The 23642-nt window shown below is 32.8% G+C and overlaps 1 protein-coding gene across 1 annotated transcript in view; it reads left to right on the top strand.

The window, feature by feature from the left end:
• The window catches only part of LOC124368919 (alkaline phosphatase-like), a 107404-nt gene that overhangs the window by 62770 nt on the left and 20992 nt on the right, over positions 1-23642 (top strand). The window contains exons 2-5 of the mRNA XM_046826465.1: positions 1385-1614; positions 5491-5665; positions 16996-17174; positions 21882-22089. Of these exons, the coding sequence (XP_046682421.1) occupies positions 1385-1614; positions 5491-5665; positions 16996-17174; positions 21882-22089 (792 nt within the window). The remainder of the gene's footprint in view (positions 1-1384; positions 1615-5490; positions 5666-16995; positions 17175-21881; positions 22090-23642) is intronic.

The raw sequence follows: 23642 nt of genomic DNA, 5'->3' as shown, positions 1-23642 counted from the left end.
TCGCTTAGTAACTTCGTAAACATTTCGGTAATTGGCGATAAGGCAGCTAATTTTAATTTGTTAATTTATGTAACATCATCACTTTTGTCGTCTTCTACCCTTCAGGTTACTTATTGAACAGCCTTAGACACAAATTATACTTGAATGAAAAATATCTATAATGTTCTTAAAGGCTTGTAATTAATTAATTTTAAGAATTAAATTTACAACATTTCATTGTTTAAGGGGCTAAATTTAATTCATACAAAGTATCTGGTTTTAGTTTTACAAGGTAGCTCACATGTATAAAGAAAAATCACAGTTCATCATTTTTTAGCCATCTAACTGTTTTAATCCATCAAATTTACCTCGAGTAATTCAGAATATGGATTAAACATTGGCGAAAAATCAAACAATATATTTTTGAAGTAATTTTATAAACATGTGCGACTAGCTCAAGACAGTATTTTAATTTCTTAGAGACACGTACTTGTTACATATTCAAAACTAAACATCTTATCCCAATTATAATAATAATTGAAACTTTAACTTTATTCTTATCTTATTTACCTTTCACTAGCCTTTCACTAGCTGTTAAAATGATTAAAAATCAATGATATATATATTAAATATCAATATCAATTAAATATATATATATATATATATATATAATTTACCCGTAACTTTTACTAAGATCATCGCAATGATGTTTTGTTCATGTCATTTTATTTCTATTGAATAGACCTTTAAAATGACATGTCACAAGATAGGTGTTGGGATTTGAAAAATCCAAAAAAGTATTTTAATAGGTATAGTGAAGATTTTAAATTGATATCTCAATCCGTTTGGAATATATCTAGATGCATCAGGACTTATTTAACACCCTTAGATGTCACCCTTAGGGGTTGTTTACCCATAACTTTTGCTAGGATCGTCGTGAGATGTTTTGTTCATGTAATTGTGAATTTGAACATTTCAAATGACATGACACAAGATAGTGGTTACACTTTGAAAATGTAACGTGACCACACCCCCTGACTCTTCTTTTATAAAGGGGAAGAACATTTTCACACTCCAAACAGTTCAAAAAAGTATTTTAATAGGTATGGTGAAGGTTGTACATCGATATCTCAATCCGTTTGGAATATATCCAGGCGTAACAGGACTGAATTTATACCCTGCGTGTATATATATATATATATATATATATATATATATATATATATATATATATATATATATTGAGAACCCCTGGCTTAGAGTTTCTAGAATTTTTCAATGTCAGAATCACGCGTTATCTGGACTGGTTATCAATGATGCAACTTGTTACAAAACTAATATTAGTATACAATTACGGCTAAAAACCAATTAATCCTTGGGCTAATGACAATTTGTCCACGTGTAGGTAGACACTTCTGGTATGAAGAGGCCGGCCGATCGCTACAGCAGCGTCTCCGTGGCCTCGATACCCCAACGTCCCGGGAGAGGGCCCGCAGTATAGTGCTCCTTGTGGGAGACGGGCTTGGACTGTCCACCTCTACCGCTGCCAGAATATTCAAGGGCCAGAGACAAGGAGAGTTGGGTGAGGATCATCTTCTCTCCTGGGACAAGTTCCCCGCCGTTGCACTTGCTAAGGTTAGTCCTGATACATCAAAATGTGCTTCGTCATTTACATATTCACATTGACATATTCAGAATAATTTATTCGTTCCGTTGTCAGAACTGTTATTTTATTGTGAAAAAACTTTAGTTTGTACATGCATGGTCGGACTAAACTTGCAATATGTCAGTTATTTTTTATCCAATTTCAGCATTAAAAATTACTTTAGTTTTGTTATAATTGTTGTACACATATTTATGATTTACTTTTTTGTAAAACGAGTATCTTAAAGTTATTTTAGTTCAAATAAAATTAATAAATAATTCAAGCAATTTTTTATTAATAGGTTGTATTAATATAAAGTTATTACATAAGGTTGGTTAAATCCCGATTATTAGTTTTAAAGATAAGATCTTTTTTATTACGAATCACATATAGACGAAGGTAAAATGAATGAGATATACCACTGGTTGCACTTGGACTTTGGCTCCTCATGGTCTATGGAACAATGCCCTAACTAAAAATTGCAAATGAAATATCATATTCATACTCTCGAAATCTCAATAACTATCCGAACGGCCGACATTTTGTAATTTTCACTTATTCATTTTTATATGAGAACGGCTTGTTTTAATAAGTTTCTATTTGGAAAATAGCTTTATAACCTGCAGAATTTGCAGTAGAAATAATCTTTTTAGGACCTCTATTTTCTAAATGGCAGCGTATAATAAAAAAAGTCTTTGTCATGACATTTTATTTAGTTAGACAATTAAATTACAAATACAATGATAGGTTTAAGAAAATCGGTTGGAATATAATTGAGACAATTCGATTTTTAAAAGCCATGTACTAAACAATATCAACTGTTATTGCGTGACAGCACTGCTTGTGAACCATAGCAACCAGCTGTTTTAATTTTAGCTGGTTCAATCAACTGATTATAACATGACATGGTTGAACTGTAGTCATAATGTCATTCATTACCTATTGCAGGATTTAGATTCCTTTTGATAGAAACAAAAGAAAATTTAAATGTTTATAATCTACAAAATAACAACTTTATTTGTATATGATTGCGACTAAATCTCTAATTTTTTTATTTGAGTTTTTTTAACAAAAGAGAGAACAAATTCAAATTTGAAAATGTTGGGCTGGCTCTACTGACATGGTTCAAGATATGCAATCAAACTGGCGCATGGCGGTGGGAATATTGAACATAGCTTATTCAATACTGGATTGACACTGTTCAACACCTGCAATTGCTTGTTTATTTCAAAATTATTTTGTACGATTTTCTAATATAAATCTGATGTACATTAATTAATCCTATGTAAACAAAGTTTTGTTACAATTCATACACTTTTAAATTCAAAATATGTTCTTTAAAAGAGGCCTAAATCCTACAATAGGTAAATATTATGACAACTGTTCAACAATGTAACGTTATAATCAGCTGATAGAGCAGCTAAACTTAAAATAGCTGATTTTTACTGCTCATAAGCAGTGCTGTAATATAATGACAGTTGATTATGTTTAATACATGGCTTTTTAAAATCGAATTATCTCACATATTTCTCAACCTATTTTCTTAAACTTGTAATAAAAATTTTTTTAAATAAAATAAAATAGCTGTGACTATCGTGTGACGTCGTTTTTAAGATTATAACGTTTAAAGGTTTTAAGAAGCCGCCGTTTTAAAAATAAAGTTTGCAATAAAGTATTATTTTTACAGTAATTAGAACTTTATTTTATAAATGTATATGCCAAATTTAAATTTATTACGTTCTCAAAAAAAAGTTAAAATTACAAAATGGGAATATGATATTTTTATTTATCTTTGGCCCCGGAATAATAATGAAAAATATTGTTAGAGTATTATCGGACACCCTATATTTATATGTATACACATATAAAGATATTCCTGGCATGACAGGAATATAATCGACTCAATTTTTACTCAATTTTAAGTGCTAAACTCAGAGACTTTCATTCAATACAAGGCTTTTTATACCCTAATAGTTAATTTTATCATTAAATGTAAAAAATGCTTCTTTTATTAAATCAATAATATTAAATCTTATATCGCTCTATTTAAGGTCATATGAATTATGTAACTAGATTTAAAATAATCATGTTCAAACTGTTGTCCCTAGTAAATGTTAAAGGGAATATGATCTTAATCTCTTAAGAATATAATCACCGTGGTATTGGGGGTGATTATTTTTACGTTTTTCATTAGGTAGAATATCTGCAGGTAAGTAACATTAATCTGTATACTGCGCTTATTTTCGAAACGTCTTGTATAATTTTACGTTAATTCAGGATACTGACTGAGTTTTATTATGTATTAATATCAACAATAAGGACTAAAATCATTTTAAAATATTTTATATTGTAGAGACGTATTTCAGTAATAAATCATCTATAATGTATAATTTAATAACCCCTAAAACAAACGGATAAACAAATAAGTAAATATAAATATACAGAACATTAAAAACGAAAATTAAAACGTATGTTTATAGAATTTGTAGTGAAATAGTTGTAGTTCTGATCAATTTTGTCTATTTAGTAGTTTTATTTTTTCAACATTGAGTTTGCCTTGTTTTTTTAGATTTATATTTAGAAACTTTTTTAGGGTCTTTACCATAATTTAGATAAATATGTAATTCTTCTTGTGTGTAATTGTATCATTTTCTTTCAATATCCCTAGATTGTGGAGTTAATAATATACGTGTTAGAACGGTACTGTATAGTCCTCATGTACAATCCTCGTTTTCGTTACATTTCCGAGAGTGAGGATAGAAATAACAGAGGCAGTAATGAGCAAGTAATAGTGGTAGTTGTAGTAGCAGTAGTTGTAGTAACAGTTTTGTTGAGGTAAACCGGTGGAGAGGACTTGTTAGTCCTAATTGCACGTCGTAAATAAGAACGTATATTCATTTTATTGCACATTTGTGTTTAAAATGTATATTTAACCGAACAAAACGTTCTTTTAATAGTTGCCTTTTTATAATATTTGTTGTATCAGACATATTCTAATACATTTATATCTTAATACTTCATTAGATCTTAAAATACTTTAACCGTATATGTGCGCATTTGTGAATGAGATGTAAAATAAATATTGCGATTTTGTAAAATATGTCTTCGTACAATAGATAGTTTAATTTACTAAATAAAATGCATTGATTACATGCATGAATCACCTTTTTATGAGTTTGTTTGCTTGAAAGATTTAAAAACTGTTAATAACTCCATGAGATATATTAAATTATATACATATTCCTATTCTCCCGGTTGTTTCGGTATTCACCTTACGCGCATTATTTACTCAAGGCTTTCTTTTAAGTTTTCCAGTTCACTCCAAATCGAAAAATTGCATAAGTTTACAAAGTTTTAGTTTCGAGTCTGATAACTGAAGTTAGCTTTCTACAGCAAAGCGAAAAGATTTCAAGATTTTAATTATGGTAACAATTTTCCAATGCGAAGTGAACCGTAATACGAATATGTGGTTTGTGGCCCGGACGATCTTTGCAATGTTATAATGTATAATTTCTACTGAAACAGATTATTATGGCGGACTTTTACCAATAAAGATGTAAATCCACGTTTGAAATATTTTTATCCAAATATTTATATAATCTACTAATTTGTATTAAATTCATTCTTCTTGACATATATTTTTGTTACTTTTATGATTTTGAATATCAACACTGTCACATCACCGGTATTTCAGGGTTCTGCAACTTGATTATGTAGTAAAAAAAACAGTGACGCTGTTTAATAAACGTAATCAAATGGTGTAACTATATTCAATTGTGATTCAATTGTCAGCCAAGCAATTAAGTAGCAATTTTAACGTACTGTTATGATCTTACATATTGTCTAAAGCCTTGTTCACTCAATAGACGTACAACTTGGACGCCCAAATCGGAGAGTCCAGTGCGTGCGCCACAGCACTCCTGTGTGGGGTCAAGGCGAACTACGAAACTGTGGGCCTGGATGCTGGAGCCAAATTCGAGGACTGCTATTCTACTCTGCATTCTAAAGTGGAGAGTCTTATGCTCTGGGCTCAAAGGGAAGGTGGGTAATCACAACATTTACTTACAACTTATACTCTAAAATACATTTTTTTTACTCTTGGATATGCATATACTTTTTTCATTACAATTATGTTCTCCATAAAACCGCTCCATTAGATGTCTGAGTGGACATCGTTAATGTCCTGATATCGCTTGTAGTTAATCTCTAACTTTAACCAAAAACAGAATAGACCACATTTACGTGTTTATTTAGAGCCATATATTACTCGTATTTTAGAGTTGAATCTTTTCCTTCCTAATACTTACTGTAATATATATTATAATAGTAAAAGTTCAAATTATTTGTTTTAAAAACGTCGTTCTTTCATTTATTTATATATTTCATAATGTGACAGAAATATTTGTTCAAAAGATGTGTAGTTAATCAAAGATGTCCACATGCTATAAAATGATTGTTATTTTCGTCGTATTGCATGTTCCACCGTTTGAAACGAGTCTTAGGGCATATTCACCACTTTAATACGTATAATGTCAAATATGATGCTGAGAGTTTAGGGTATTCTCAGAAGTAACGTTTGCTTATGAGGACACAGATACAATAAAATAGGATTCAGAGAAACGAAAATTACTACGTAAGTATATTAGATATATAATTAGTACATCAAAGTTATAGGGTACTTTGATGTACTTTGTTAAGCCCTGGTAATGGACGTGTTGTGTGTCAATCCTCGACTATCTTTAGTATAGAATGTTGGTCTCCATTGTATACTATGATCACTTTGACTGCCAAGCGGTGCAGTGACGAGTACTGGAAACTTAAGAATTTTATATAATATGAGAACCTTTCTGCAACTCGTGTAGTATGGATGGTTTTCTTTCTTAACCGGCTGATTCTTTATTACAATAATATTTTAAATATAGACCTTCGTAGATTTACACACTTAATAAGAATCATTTTGAATTTTTTATACTTTGAGAACTTTCATTTAAATGAGGGAAAACCATCTTCGATTTTGATAAGTCGCGTAAGGTACGCTTCAAGATAACTGTAACTTCAGCACTAGACTACTAAAGAGACTTGCCGGCACTGTAACCTATTCCAGTTAATTACCTGTTGCTGGAAATGAACACAGTGACATATTATTTTCCAGAAAACAGTTGCTGAGATACATAATGAAAAATATGAAATTACCTGATTTCCAATTTTATTGATTGTTTCACTGTGGAGCTGAAGCTATAGGGATGTGACGTGCTAAGCAGATCCAGGGTGTGAAGAGCATGGGGGAATAAGGGCCTCACTACCTTCTGATGTGGGACGGAGATAACGATGACATAAGAAGTGCAGATATGCTGAGGTGTTGAGAAGAGTAGAGTCATTTTAGTTGTGAATTAAAATTAAAAATCCTCTTCCGCATTAAACAAACAAATTACTCTTTTCACTAGTGAATGGGGAAAGACTAACAATTTACTTAAGAAAATTTAGATTACAATTAAAATCACTAGGCATTTTTCTAATGCCTTATTTAATATTCAGTAATAAAAGAAAAATCATTTTAATATTTACAACGGAAAATACCGTTACTAGCTTTTGTTTCTTTCGTTAAGTTGAAATCTTGCTGACATGTGTTAGAACTTGAAATTTGTAAATATTTTAAAGGTTGTATTGAGATTGAATACAAACTTATATATTGGTGAGCGTGAGGGCGATTAAAGGTTATATATCCAGTTGCGAACTGCACAAACGAGAGTAAAAATGAATACGGGTAAAAAACACGTGTGAATAAGGACCGCAAGTTTCCGTGGTAATTCGCAATCGGAACTACCTTGTTGGCCGTTAAGAACTCAAAGTTTCCCTTCCCCCACTCTTGGATACTTAAACTGACCAATTAGGGAAAGGTTCACTGACATTGTGCGACAGGCATGTAGAATAGAAGGATCTCGCAACGACTACTTCTGCTCCAAAAATTAAAATACACATTTTGTTCTGTACCTTATTAATTTATACCCCCATCTGTGTGTACCCCAATTTATTGCACATCCATATTTAAGAATTTTGAATTGTAGGCTAGTTCGTACTATTAAAGGTTTAACATTTTTAGGTTCGAAAAATGCAATAAAAAGTGCTCCTACCACACCTTTCGTTAAAGAGTACCTTAATTAATAAGAAGCTTAAGAAAAATATTTGGTGGTGTTTTATATTTAGTTAGGCAAACATCAGACTTAATTTTAAATGCGTATTTTGAAATACTTTGGTAACCCTGTAAATACGGTTGAAAATAATTAACTTTTCATTTCAATTACCATTACATTCCTTAAACCTTCAAAAATACTTTTGGGCCTAAATAAGACTCTAAATTACTAAACATTACTTGAGTTAGTATATACTCTTATTTTTACCAGTAATTATATTTAGCACTTCCAATAAACAAAGCCTCGAAGAATTGATTATCTCTTCACCTTTCATTAAAACAATTTAGGTAATTAAAAATATACACTACACATTGCAAATATTTAATGTATGTTGTTTCTTTGTATATGTGCGTGTTTATTTTGGTCCACGAACTTATATGCACCAATAATGCTTAAGTTTAACAGACATTTATAGTCTACTTATATTTTTAGACCTGTTTTCTTACTTTTTAAATTATTTGACACAAAGCCAAGTCTTGTTTAAATTTTATTTTCTAAAAAACTTAATTCAAATTACTTTAATTAAATATATTATAACATTTGAAGATGCCCAAAAATAAGAAACCCTTTAAAAAAATCTATGTTGAATTTTACACCAGATCGAATTTAATACTCTGCACATTCAACATACAATAGTTTTAAAAGCAAAGTTTTTCAACAGATCTTACTTACGGTTATTATTTTTTAATTTACGTCGATTGCATGGTATACTAAGCTACACAAATAATCAAACATTGAATTAAACAACATTTAAAAATATTTAGTTTTTATTTCACGTAATGATGTGTACTATTGAGGCCGCCATCCTTAGAACCAGCTTAGACCCTCAAGTAGTTTCTGGTTAAAAAGAAACGGTTTTCACAGCGATTACAATATAATAGGTAATATTTTACAATTTATTTTATTTGTAGTAAAGTTTATTGAAACGCAACTGCCATGTTAAGACAAAATGTGATAGTTTGTTTTTTTATCCTAACAATTTATATACCATTCAAAACAAAGAACTCTCTGATATCCCCCAACACCTAAAATATTCTCGTAATGTAGACAAGACACCATTCTGTAAACACTAGTATATAGTAGTATGAGAATTATATACTACATTTTCATTTGTATAACATAGGAATATGACAGAGTCTGTTTTGAGAATTTGTGTGGCGTTTCAGCAACACTCAGCAATTAGACTGCGAATTAAAACTGCTTCTTACACAGCACCTAAGAGCAAGTGTACCCTAGTAAGTTTCTAATTAAAACCCCAAAAGATAACCATGTTCTGAGATTCTTTGATAATTTAATAACTAGTTATTCACAGTTTCTCATTATTGGTTATAAAGGTGTGGTAAAATCCATTCATTAGAGCACCTATGATGTCAGATGCTAATTGATTATGTTGTATGACTTATTCTCCTGTATAATGAGTGTTCTCAAATGTTTTAGTCCATAATCTCTCTAATAAAAACCTTATTGGGGTTTCTTAATTGTTCTGCCTGATTTTTTACTTGATTTGGATTGTTAAAAATCTTCTTAAAGTTATAAGTTATTAAACTTACAAATTTGATTTTTCAGTCACTTTGGACCACAGTAAAAGTTAAAAGCGGTAAAAATCAATTTTTTAGATATAAATTTATCACGCTTCAATAATTTACAACATTAAAAAGTAATTTATTTAAATTAATATTGAATAAACTGTTTATTAATCATATGTCACGAATTGTTCAAATTATTACCAATTCCTTATTTAAATAGGAGCCTGAAGTTAAAAGAATTAAAAAGTTGTATTTTTTTCTAAAAATGCCATGTGCAATGACCCAATATTTGTTAAACAGTAAGGTTAGTGGCAATCGCCTTGTATGTGTCTACTGTGTCTACGTATGCGCTACTAACACATTTACTACGGCGGCAGTGGACGCCACCGTACGACACTACTAAATCTTTACACGGCAGTATGTCTTTACACTGTCAAGCACAGTACATGTCTGCAGTGAAGCTTAATGTGGCAATGTGTGTTTAAACCACTTAAATAATTATTCATTCTATCCAGACTTGTTTACTGCATGTAAGTAAATATCAGCCCGAATTCTAGCTTCGTAGGCTTTGTTGTTATTGAGATAAAATTATACGTGTAAATAATTGAGTGAGCGGTATTCAGCTTATATAGGCATAGATCTGATAAAACATTGTTGAAATTGAGGAAACAGACAAAGTTATTGATTAATTTATAACTGAAGTATTGTAGTAGCCAACAGGTCAGGACCTCCGTTTTGAACCCGAAACAGAAACATTATGCCCTTTGCCTAATAAAACTGCGCCTAAACCTCTTCCATTGTTTACTAAACAATGTAATATGCTGTCGAGAGCTGATCGTTTGCTGCAAACAGGAAGAACGTTTGCCTCCAACAATTTGAACATTTCATAAAGAGATCTTTCACATGTTCTTGTTATTTACCGTTGATTTGTTTGTTGTAAACATATCTCAAGAACAAATAGTCATTACTCACAGATATTGTTCGACAGCATGGTCTGTGATCATAAATTCTTTTGTATATAAACGAACTTGCTCTTTAAAAATATTTTGCTCTGCGCAAATATTTTTCAATTAAAATAGCGTATCACGCTTAAAAAATGTACATAATTACGCTTCTGATATCAAGAAATATTACGCTTTCACAGTAAAATACTTTTCTCTGAAAATAAACGAACGTTGTCTCAAATAATGTACGCAGATATTTAAAATACATACTGTTAAATCATTTAATCTATACTGCGATGTATGGTTCATTAGCAATATAACTTAATTGAAAATTATTTATTATAGCATTATTTTATTGTGGTGTAGTTTCATTTTTAAATGCAGTATTAACTCAGCATAATATGTCAAATAAATATTATGTCCGAAACATGTATCATTTGATCACCTGTTATTTGAGATCTCAGTCTCTGTCATCCGAGATACTTTCATTGTTTACAGAGACGACAAGAGATGCCAACTGCACTAGAGGGAGTGTTATCTTCTTTGTTGTCACTAAAGACTTGTTTTCTTTCAGATCTACCAATTTTCCCCGAAAGTGTCTGGGTCGATATGAACGTACCCAGTGCAATAACTGTCTTTACCTTGCAAGTTTTTTCTTTCCGTCAGTTCCATTATGGTCCTCTTTTACCTCGTAACACTTGCAAAATCGATTTAGTGATATGTTATAACTGGGATGATGGATATGGGATGATAGTGATGGAAACAGGACTTTTCCAGACATTTCCTATCGTTCAGTGATACACAAAATCAGTAACACTACGTTACGAGATCTGCAATCTGATCTCTTTTCAGGTAAATAACTAAACTAACACATAATTACAAGATAGTAGGTGGTTGATCGATGAATGCAGACATTTTTTTACCTCTATTCAGTAGTTCAGTTTTAATAATTAGTGTTGTGTTTAGTATTTTATTAAGTGCAAGTTTTAGTGAAGGTGACACACAACATGGAGGTTGTGATTCCTGACTTACGCGTGTCACAATGCTCTGGTATGATCTGATTATTTTAACCTAGTTTGTAATTATGCGAGGAGATCAGATTGCAGATTTCGAAACGTAGTGTTACTGATTTTTTGTATCACTAAACGATGGCAAATGTACGGAAAAATCCTGTTTCCTTCACAATCCTTCCATCGTCAAAAAAAAAACTTCAAACAAATAAATGATAGTGGTATATTTAACAGTGAAGGCAGGATTTGTAAAAAATATTCCTCCCTCGATCCTAACTGTCAAGTACATTCACTAACTTTGCCATCTTGATTACCAAGGTTTTTTTCGGTGTAAAGGGTAAACCAGACCATCCGGGTCACTGATTGTAGCGGTATAACAAGTGGAGGTAGAAACTCTTCGCTGACCCCCCCCCCCCCATACTTTGTGGCCAAAGAATTCGATAAAATTATTTTTAACCCCCCCCCCCCCCAGAATCTGTAAGAGTTGAAATTGTTATTTTTGCCTGCAGAACCGTAACCGCTTTAGATAAAACCAAAATTTAAATGGGAAACTTGTTTTTATTTTACTAACTTTAATTTGGTGTATAAAGCGTGGTGCTACATTTACTGCAGTCTGGGTGTTCTGACGCCATTTTGAAACGGGTTAAAGGATATTGTTAGTATTTTAAATTTAAAAAAGTTCTCCTAAAGGTTAATACAATTCTCAAGTTTCATAACTTTACCTTAATATTTTCAAAATATATATATTTTTTTATAAAAAACATAGACAGATAGACGGAAAACTAAAGGTTTTAGGACGTACCTTCATATGAACAATTTTGCTCATTTTTATGAGTAGAACAAAATTATAAAGTATTGGAACACTTTTTACTGAACACCATGTATATGTATATGTGTATTTTTCATGTATATTGTCTTGATCGGGGATATAAGGCAAAATACCTATGGCAAAAATACCAAGACGAAGCAAATTACCGCGTACGAAGCTGCAGGTAACTGTTAGTAAGGCATATTTTAGCACAGTAATAGTGGATGCTGTTTATTTTTAATCACCCCAGATAAATATATCTTTATTCGTGGAATATCTTATTACTCTGGAGGTCAGATGATAATCTATATTACACTTGTATTAAAGAGTTTCTACAAAACGTAACGTATGCAGCATTCGCTTAGGAAAACAGAACTGTGGTGTGGTTACCAGTTATTTTTGCGTACAGTGTATTACGCAGAAAACAACAAAGGGTGAGGCAATCTGTAGCGAACGTCTGTGGATCTTTCATTTATTATGTAAATAAACCAAAATTTCAATTATTTAAATCTTTGTTACAACAGCATGATACAGTTTAGTTTTCAAGGTACGTTTAACACTCCAAATTCCCATTACAAAATTTAAACAATCGTAATAATAAAAATAATAAAGTTAAAAATGTCAGTTTCCCAGCTGGAACCTATCACATATTAGACCACCACAGAAAATACGAGGGAACGTTAAATCAACAAGTGAAACTGATACCTATTGAAAGTGGCGAGATTGTGGTTAATTTCCTTCACTTGACGCCAAGTTAATATTATTGTTGGACGATCCTAATGCAACTATCAATGAGATTCATGAATTGAAACATGAGAAAAAAGATATGATTATCTCAATTGACTGATGTAACTCACAACTTTTGGAGGTCATCGATTTAATTTAAAGGCACCACTGAGTAACTGTTTTGCTAAAACATACATATCCATTTTAATATTTCTTTTAAATTGAAATTATCTATAGTCAATATATAATGTTTATTAATATTAAACTCTATAAATGGCAATAGCCTTATTTAATTTCAATAAACATTGAATCACAAAAAGTACTTGCTCCGACGGGAGTCGAACCCGGATCTCTCACTTGCCGGGTGAATGTGCTACCAATACACTTTTTTATTACAACATTACAAAGGATTTAATGTTTATTAATAAAACACTCACTCAGAAACAACGTAATAGTCTGTACAATCCCAGAGTCATTGGCAAAGATTTGTTTTACATTGTTCCAAGGTTAAAATTGGAATTGGAATTGTTAAAATTGGACATGTGACTTGCTTTGAACTAGGTAACAAACTCAATTGACACCTTAAAGAAGAGGCATAAGCACTTTTAAACTTAGCTAAACAGTACTGTGGTGAAAATAGCTTCGCACTAAACCAAAAACATTTAAAATGACATATATTACAAGAAGAAATAAACCGAAAGGCCTATATATTGCATGCAAATAATACTTAGGTATCACATTCGATAGCAACTTAAAGTGGAATGCCCACATTGAATTGATGTGGAATATTTGCAGCTGTTTTCACTGTTTCAGGCCATCAGGGATATGGCAATGCAGCATGGGGTGAAAAAAGACATATAAAAATCGAAAGTCTATTCTTGCAACAGAAAAAAGTGATGAGGAGTCTACCAGGAATTGGATACCGATAAATTTGCCGGAATTTTTCAGAGAACTAAAAATACATTGCCAGCAATATAAATTTATGAAGTGTTCTACAAAACTTGCAGACTAGCACTTAGCTAAACACTAGCACAACACCAGAAACCCACCAAACTTCTCACTTCCTATACACCATCTCATCCCTCCGAGAAGTAGCCAACATACAAAGGAGCAGTCTACTTTAATAACCTGCCAGATCACTTCAAGCAAAGTCACCGGGAAACACTTGAAAAAGCAACTTGTGAAATGGTTTGAAGACAGTAGTAGCAACCGTAACATTCATATTGTTTATATCTTTTCATTGTTTTTGACGCCAACTTTTATATTTTGGATTGTCTGAATAAAGAAATTTTTTTAATTTGACTTTATGTATTTCAAAGACTTTAGAATTTCATGATAATTTTATACTGACTGTTTTTCGTCGAATGTTTTAATACTTCTGGCACGAATATTTTTGTGCATAAAAAAAACGTGAAACGGAAACTTACCTTGAATGTGTGTTAGTGAGTAAATTCTGCCTTTTTTGCAGTATTATATGTGTCCTTCTACGGCTTTATCCTGCCTATGGCCATTCAAAAATTATACATTAGTTAATTATTCTTAATGTGATTCTTAAATTGTCTTGTAAAATTTAAATTGCATTTTACTCGTTATGTGTAGGATCCGTATGAATTCCCTTAAAATGTTTTAAAACTAATTGGAGTTTTAGGATTTCAATAAAGAGATGAAGAGAAAAGCTACACCAAGAAAGTTTACTGAGCAATATAAATCTCTTCTTGTTTTAAACATCAAAATAAAGACATTTACATATCGAAGTATTTTATAAAGAAAGGTGTCGAATATCCTATTGATTTTTTATACAAATATCTTTTACTGAAGGAACAAAATTGTTCTTTAAATTCCGTTGAATACATTTTATATTGTGGGTTTAATTATAACGTGTTATATAAAAATTGGATTAAAAGCCCTTCTCTCTTGCTATAAATCGAAAAGAATATTAATCAACTAAATATTACAGTGTGGTTATCAAATAACCAACAAAGTTAAAATAACCTCACACTGAATGAATAATTTCAACTATTAATGGATTACTAATGCATTACAATCCTGTTCAAAGGATTTATTAATATTGAAATGCAACATCTGAAAAATTGATTTTAACATTAATTACATATGATCCATTCTTTGTGAGTTGTTTTGTGTTTCGGGAATAGCATTGCTTAACTGATGTAAAGCTTTGTTATTGAGAAATTCAGACTTAGTTCTTTGCTTATACGTGTTAAAGTAGAGGTCCAGTCAACAAGAAAATTCCAATACATAGCAATCTCCAGCGACACTTCCCAATGAGACAAATATACTGTATGCAAACTATGTATATATATAAAGAGTAATCAAATTTGAAATCCAACGATTCCAAGTTTAAGGATAATCGGTTAGTAAATAAGGGAGATAATGCGCTTTTAATAAATCGAGCTCTAAATAATATCCACTGACAGCAATGTTTGTGAGGCTGTTTTCATTTTAGCTGCTCTAATCAGCTCATTAGAACAGCATTGTTGAACTGTGGTAGAAATAAACTTACCTATTTCTCCTATTGCAGGATTGTGGCAAATTTTTGTTAATAACATAAGAAAATAACACAGAAACCCATCCCTTCTTCACCCCCTCCTTCGTCTCACTGCTCTAGGTCCTAAGGTAAGTGGGTCTTGCTGGGAGGTCATCGAGTATCCTTATCTGGCAGGTGGTTTGTAATAGTCCATAGACAGAAACCTATCCCTTCTTCACCCCCTCCTTCGTCTCACTGCTCTAGGTAAGTGGGTCTTGATGGGAGGTCATCGAGTATCCTTATCTGGCAGGTGGTTTGTAATAGTCATAGACAGAAACCTATCCCTTCTTCATCCCTCCTTCGTCTCACTGCTCTAGGTAAGTGGGTCTTGCTGGGAGGTCATCGAGTATCCTTATCTGGCAGGTGGTTTGTAATAGTCATAGACAGAAACCTATCCCTTCTTCACCCCCTCCTTCGTCTCACTGCTCTAGGTAAGTGGGTCTTGCTGGGAGGTCATCGAGTATCCTTATCTGGCAGGTGGTTTGTAATAGTCATAGACAGAAACCTATCCCTTCTTCACCCCCTCCTTCGTCTCACTGCTCTAGGTAAGTGGGTCTTGATGGGAGGTCATCGAGTATCCTTATCTGGCAGGTGGTTTGTAATAGTCATAGACAGAAACCTATCCCTTCTTCATCCCCTCCTTCGTCTCACTGCTCTAGGTCCTAAGGTAAGTGGGTCTTGATGGGAGGTCATCGAGTATCCTTATCTGGCAGGTGGTTTGTAATAGTCATAGACAGAAACCTATCCCTTCTTCATCCCCTCCTTCGTCTCACTGCTCTAGGTCCTAAAGTAAGTGGGTCCTGCTGGGAGGTCATCGAGTATCCTTATCTGGCAGGTGATTTGTAATAATCATAGACAGAAACCTATCCCTTCTTCATCCCCTCCTTCGTCTCACTGCTCTAGGTCCTAAAGTAAGTGGGTCCTGCTGGAAGGTCATTGACTATCCTTATCTGGCAGGCGATTTGTAATAGTTATAGACAGAAACGCATCCCTTCTTCATCACCCCTTCCATCTCGCAGCAATGGGCCTGAAATAAATGGTCACTACTAGAAGAGATGTATACATGTGTATGTTAGAAGTAATATTAATGATTGGAACACACTATATCCTGTCTTATAACGGGTGTCCTGCAGTTTGCAGTGTTTCACGAATCTGTCTTTTAACGCTTCTAAATCGTTTCTATGGAACTCACATAAGGGTGACAAGTTCCTTATTCATATTGGTTTTGTTCAAAAGATTTTTAATTTGCGAACACTGTACATTATAACAAAATATAATACAAGATTAACCACATGATTTTTTTAAAGACAAGTGAGCTACGTCTTTTGTTGTAAAAGTCTCAGTTTTAGACTAATATACTTGTAGTGTAAAAATGACGAACGAAGCATCATTACTTTATCTAAATTCGAGATTGAATATATGGTGATGCAGGTGTACTATAACTAAGATTTTCTGTTTATTAGTTATAGACATCATGTTAGATTTTATAACGGTTAAAGATTATATAAACTAGTAAGTAACCGCAAATTCTGAAAACTAACTAATCTTTTATTCTACATTTATGGGGTATATTGAGTGATTCTTTTGATGAAATAATTGGTTAAATTGTTGTTCCAACTAGGTAAAGCCACGGGCCTGGTGACCAACACGAGGGTATCGCACGCAACACCAGCCGCCCTGTACGCCCACTCGGCTAGCCGTTACTGGGAGGATGATGCCAAGGTGCCACCCAAGGCTAGGAAGACCTGCAAGGATATCACCAGGCAACTCATAGAGGATGAGCCAGGCAGGAACATTAATGTAGGTGAAGATAAAGTGGTACATGTTACTGTCGTAATTACTGTGTAGGATTATACAGTATAAGATCTACAACTGTAGAAATTAGCCACAATTAATCTTCTGAGGATCCTTTTTTGAAAGACTGGCTTTGTAAATATTTTGTAAACTGATTCTTGCTACATTCCTTATGTGTCTAATTTCAAAGACATTTTAACCCAAAACATCTCTGTTGATTTTCTTATGTGATGTTTTATACACTAGTTTTACCCATATGAGCTAAGGACCAATAAATTATGACAAATCATTACCTAAGTCAATCGGTTACAACCCTTGCAGAGGAAAGTATCTTTACACAAAGAGAAATATTGACGAAATAATAACGTGGAGGATTATTCGTATACAAATATTCATTGATTTCGTGTTGACCTTCGTAGATATATAATTTTTTTCTTAAAATTAAAATTAATACATTTTGTACACTTAAGATTCACAGGAAACCCAAGTTGTAAGGGATCAACTTAATATATATACATATAATTTTGTAAGTGTTCCAAATACCGCCTACCATATGAAAAAAGTACCTAATATAGCTTGAATAAAAATTTGTTAATTTATTGACAAAATTCAAGGCTGGAAGGCAGGAATTTTACGTAATATTATTATTAACATATATTACTAGAATACACACACACATACATGTATATATATTTAATTTTATATATATATATATATATATATATATATATATATATACGAGTATATATATATATATACAGGGTGATTGAAAAGTAAGTTGCATCCCCCTTAACTAGTTTATTATACACATATGTGAAATCTGATTCTGGCACCCTTACTAGCTACAAAGGGTTACACTAATAATGATAGTTTTTAAATTTTTACCCTCAGGGAAAGGGGGTAGGGGGTAAGAATTGTCAAATAGCACTTATAGTCTTGTAAAAATCGTTTTAAAAGTCTTGGGTAGTCAATAAAATACACTTAATGAATTTAAATCGGTCCAATCCACACAAAATGGCAGCCCCAAACGTATAATGTTGAAAATTTGCATCAATTGCATATCTTGCTGCAATCTTTCAGAATATGAAAAGAAAGGCTATAAGTCAAGAACAATGATTGTTTAACCAAGAGAGAACCTTCTTAAAGACGTTACTTCCCCAACTCATTTATTTTGTATACCTTTTACATTTAAAAATTTATTAAAATGAAAATAAGTATTAAAACCTTAAATTTGTAATCTATTCAGTTATGAGTATTGAATATTGAATATTTTTAGTAAATGTTAAATTAATTAAGAGATAATCACTTCTATACCTAATTATACAATTTAAGTGTTATAACAGCTCTCCGTGGACCTCCTTGCAGTAATGCAGTCTTTGTTTAACATGTTCCTGACATTTAGAAATGTTTCATTTCTAATTCTTCTGCATTCAGTCTCTATTCGCTCTCTTAATTTTTCAATAGGTTCTGGCTTTGAGCTGTATACCATTGATTTCAAATGGCCCCACAAAAAATCTAGTGGGCTTAGGCAGGTGACCGGGCTTGCCACTCGATACTTCCTCTCCGGCCAATCGAATGATTTGGGAATTGCTGGTTTATCGAATCCCTTACAACTCTTGCATAATGGGTAGGGGCTCCATCTTGTTTAAAAAATACATTATCTCTATTAAAAGCATGACTATCATCTGGTGTTCTTTTTGTTAAGTTGTTTAGAGCTGGGAATAATCTGTGTATTTAGCACATTGTTGTGGGTTACACCATTCAAGTTGCCATCGATAACAAATGATCCTATGATAAAATTACCAATCATACCGGCCCATATTTTTAAGTTTCTGTGGGTTTTGGGTATGGCCTTCCTGGTACCAGTGACGTTATCTTGTGCCCAATACCTACAGTTGTGTCGGTTAACTTGTCTATTAAGTTTAAATGATACTTCTTAAGTAAAAAGAATATTAAAAGAAGATACTGCCTTCGATTTAAGACACTGCGTCATGATCTCACAAAATTCTAGCCTTCTGTCAAAATCGTCTACATTCAGTTCTTCTACAAGAGTGAGTTTATAAGGGTGAAACTTATGAACCTTTAATGCCTTCTTCACTGACCTAAGTGTTAAGTTGTGTTTACGCGCAACACTTCTAGCTAACTGTTGTGGGGTTGTAAAAGATTCTGCGAAAACACCTACTTCAACTGCTTCAGCTGTATTTGGTCGTCCGGTTCTGGGCTCATCTGCAACACTTCAGTTTGCTGAAACTTCTGAATTAATTTAGTGACTGCTATCCTGCTAATAGTATGGCCAGGGTGTCTTTCATTAAAAGCTTCTTTAGCACCGTTGTAAGTCCCTACTTGTCAAGTAGAGTAGGGCGAGTTCTACACGTTCTTTTATTGAAAAAACCATGTTTTAATCACCCGAGAAACTCGATTACTAAAAGTGTACATACTACTTATCGTCGTCCCTAAACCAAGACTTTAATAAACTAGAATATCAATTGGTAATTGCATTTATTTATTAAAACTTTGAAACATGACACAACAATACAAACGATTACTATGGAATGAAGCGCAAACATACGCTCAGCTGACCAACATGCTCAGCTGTTTATATATCTATCTCGATTCGTTCTGGAAACGGGGTTACTGAATTACACATTAAAACAATAATTTTAGAGTGATATGCTAATAATAACGTGCCTACGTCATACTATGAATTAAAAACTACAACTAAACTCAGTAGAAACTCAGTTTTGGTAACTGAAAAGGTTATCTTTCAAGCGAACTGTTAAAAATTTGGAAACTGATTGGACAAAAGCATTGCATTACTTAAGAAACAGATAAACAAGAGAGTATTCGTTTTCCCAACTACTCCCTCCCTAATACTACAATACTTATCTGCAAATTTCCAAATAAGTTTTGTCTTGATAAATTTTGAATTAGTTATTACAATAGGTATTAGTCTCTACGTTATGAATCACAATGCTCAGTTACGTTTTGGGTTGCCATTTCTGTTAAAGTGGTCCGATTTCAATTCCTTTAAGTATATTTTTTTATTGACAACTAAGACCTTTAAAATGTCATGTTACAAGACTATATGTGATATTTTAACATTTTGAAGGTACCCCCTTTTCTCCTGAGGGTAAACATTTTGAAAACTATCTTTATTAGTGTAGTTCTTCGTAGCGAGTAAAATTGTCGCAAACAAATTTCACACATCTAAAATAACAGCAAATTTAAGGGGGAAGGGAGTTGCAACTTACTTTTCAATCACCCTGTAAATATATGTAAAAGTAATATTTTAATAGGGAAACAATGTTTAATGAGCTTTAAAATTTTCAAGTTTAGTTTTGATTATGACAGAGTAAATTACAGTAAATGGTAAATGTGCCTGAGTTTACTTCATATTCCACGATTTGGGAACTTTTGCCTTCTTTTAGACATCATTATACGTTTATAGGATTTGTAGCCCTCCATTCTTCAAACAATTAACCTTTAATTGAAATTTGTATTTAATTATAACCATGAAACTTTTAATTGCGTTATTAATGCTAGTAAAATCATTCGTAGTTTGGAAATCCAACGCGTAAAGAAGTCATGAAAATTTTCATTGCCTTATTCTCAAAAACTATTATTGGTATTTTTAGCATTCATTTTTAAGGTTGATTTTTTTAAATATTGCAAATGAAATCCGATGTATACGTATAATACTAAAGTCTTAGCATTTTATTTTAACCAGATCCTAATGTTTGATATTCATCTTACAACTGTGTTAAAATTACATCTGGACATTGGGTAACTATAAGATTCATATCAACTTTGCTGAGGATAAAACAGACCATCAAGAGAGGTTTTCAGTGTGCGTATAACGATATTTCAAGCAGTAATATCTTGTGATTATATTATTCACGCAGAAAGATAGTTTCTATTTAAATTTCGTACGGTTAAATAACAACAATTAAAATCTTTCATTTAAAATCTCCTTATACTGCGGTTTTTATTTTGTATTCCACTTATAACGTTTTTCACCATAATCTAATCGACTAGTTTGAATCTGTAACGCCTAGAATGAGCTGAACTATACGAATTAATATCATAAAAAACTGAAAATTGATGGTTTTCAAACTTAACTGCCTTTAAAATACAATTATTAAATTTTAGAATATCAGTTTCTACTTCAAAAGTAACATTATCGCCAGTTTGACGTTTTAAAGCTGCAAATAATTTGGGTGTACATAAATACAAAAAATACCGGGATTTAAATGTATGTGATTTGTCTCTGGCCTTTGCTTCAAAGGATAAAGGGAAAGTAAGATTCTGAGTTAAATTAAAATTCTGAGTCTGAACTTGTCTTGTATATGATGGAAACTTAAGAGCACGTTGGGTCACGAATGTCGAAAAGACCAATGATCAGAGGGGTGCATACATAACAAAAGCCTGGAGGTTTTACCATAACTAACATGGTGTAAAGTTCACATCGGGTTCGTTATTTGTTCAATGTTCACGTAGGAGAATCTTTTCATTATTGGATTCAAGAAAGATGATTCAAGCGCCGCGCTTTTCAGAGAAATAAAGTTACTGCTCACGTCATTAATAAGATCATCAACTAATCGTTTCCAAGTAGGGAGCACCTATCCGTTGACTGGGGGTAAATTTGGGGTAAAATCCGTTGACTGGGTTTGACTATCGGTAAATCTATATCTAGCATTTTCAAATTTGTTGAAGGTGGTCCTAGGAGGTGGCAGGAGACACTGGTTACCGAAGGTGGCTCGAGATCCCGAGCAGACTGTGGAGGAGGGACGGCGACTGGACGGCCGCAACCTGATCGACGACTGGCTCAGGGACAAGAAGAAGAGAGGCCTCAAGGGCGAGTACGTGTGGAACAAACAACAGATGGACACAGTCAACCCTGCCAAGACTGATTATCTGCTGGGTCAGTTGAATAACTTTATAGCGATGGTTTTGAAACACTCGAAGTTCTGCTGGACTCAGTAAAGTTCGTAGTTCTTTGTGTTCTTTGCTTTTATAAAATAAAAATAATTACTTCATTTGGCGACCTTACTGTAAGGGATTCAAATCTAAGATTTTTAAAAGTTTTTTTGAACGGACTTCGGCACAGTCTGGAACAAATAAAATATGTAAGTCTCTTTAGAAAGTTAACTATAGACGATTCAAGTTTACACATTGTAAAAAAAAAAACATTTTAGTTTGAGCTAATAGGCAAATGTCAAACATGAGTGGTCGTTGGAAAATCTAAAACAAAACATATTCATAGTTCATATTTCAAACCATTAATTTTAGTGGAAAATTAATGGAATGTTCTCCACCTTAAACATAAGAGCGTGGTAATGTCATTTTATAATTACAACTCATCAAAACAATCACAAAATAAATTTAAACAAGGATAGCTCAATTAGATTTCGCAACTAGCGTCAGATATATCAGCCATTAGATCGTACACATTTTTAAGGAGAGTGTGCTAAAAGGGTGAGGTAAAATGGTGTGAGTCTTACTGTACTTAAATCTTACTTTACTTAAATCTACTGTACTTATCTCATTTTCAACAAAAGTTATATGAATCATATACTTTTAAAATATATTTTACATTATAGCAAACATAAATATATTTCCATTTATATTATTTACGTTTATCAGAGAAGGTGAGCTTTGAACTGAATTATTGACTAATGACGACTGAGTCATATCTTGCTCGAATAACAAGGCGTGAATTGAGTGATGTTGCACACGGGATAGAAAAATACTTCTGATGAAATAAAGAAATATTTCAATAGCTATTAACGTAATTATTTTTCAACTTGAAGTTTTTTTAAGTCCGGGTATGAAACAAATCCACGTTCAATTCCATATTCTGAAGGATATGAAGATATAAACAGAAATTTGGCTAAACTAGAGTAGTAGAATGGGTAGAGGGGATTGGGGCCTCCTCCTGGTAAGATACCATGGAAGAGGAACCAATACAGTGAGGCAGTGCGTGTTTTTCCTGGTCCTAGGTCAGATATAAATCAACCAGAATTTTGTTTATCTCAAGTCACTACAAGCCTAAAAACGCAACATAGAATCTAAGGATTGTTTCATAAATTAGTGTTCAAGACTTGGAATGATTAGATTTGTTCAACCGACCAATGCAGCAAACAAACAGACGGTCCAGAAGAATAAACTGAGAGCAGAAAAAAATAAAGTTAAGATCAGGGCACCCCAATGGGTGTCCAGTAACGACGCATCTATATCCTGTTACAGGAGGTGGAGGTACTGCGCAAGGGTCTATACTTACTGTTAGAGGTACGTAGAAGAGGATGTGTTTCTTTTCTAATGTGTGGGTTTTCTTACCTTAGTGGAATTTCGGTGCAAAGGTACAAAGCAGACTACACCTAGAATCGCTCAAACTATAGGATATTCCTCCTGCCTTCCCAGCTCAGATTAGTGGATGGGGCACACATGGAGTCTGCTCCCTTACTCATTCTTTAT

This window comes from Homalodisca vitripennis, chromosome X (genome assembly GCF_021130785.1).
Source record: "Homalodisca vitripennis isolate AUS2020 chromosome X, UT_GWSS_2.1, whole genome shotgun sequence".
NCBI classification, from domain to species: Eukaryota; Metazoa; Arthropoda; class Insecta; order Hemiptera; family Cicadellidae; genus Homalodisca; species Homalodisca vitripennis.
The sequence above is the reverse complement of the archived record's forward strand: the minus strand, read 5'-3'. Positions and strand labels throughout refer to the sequence as shown.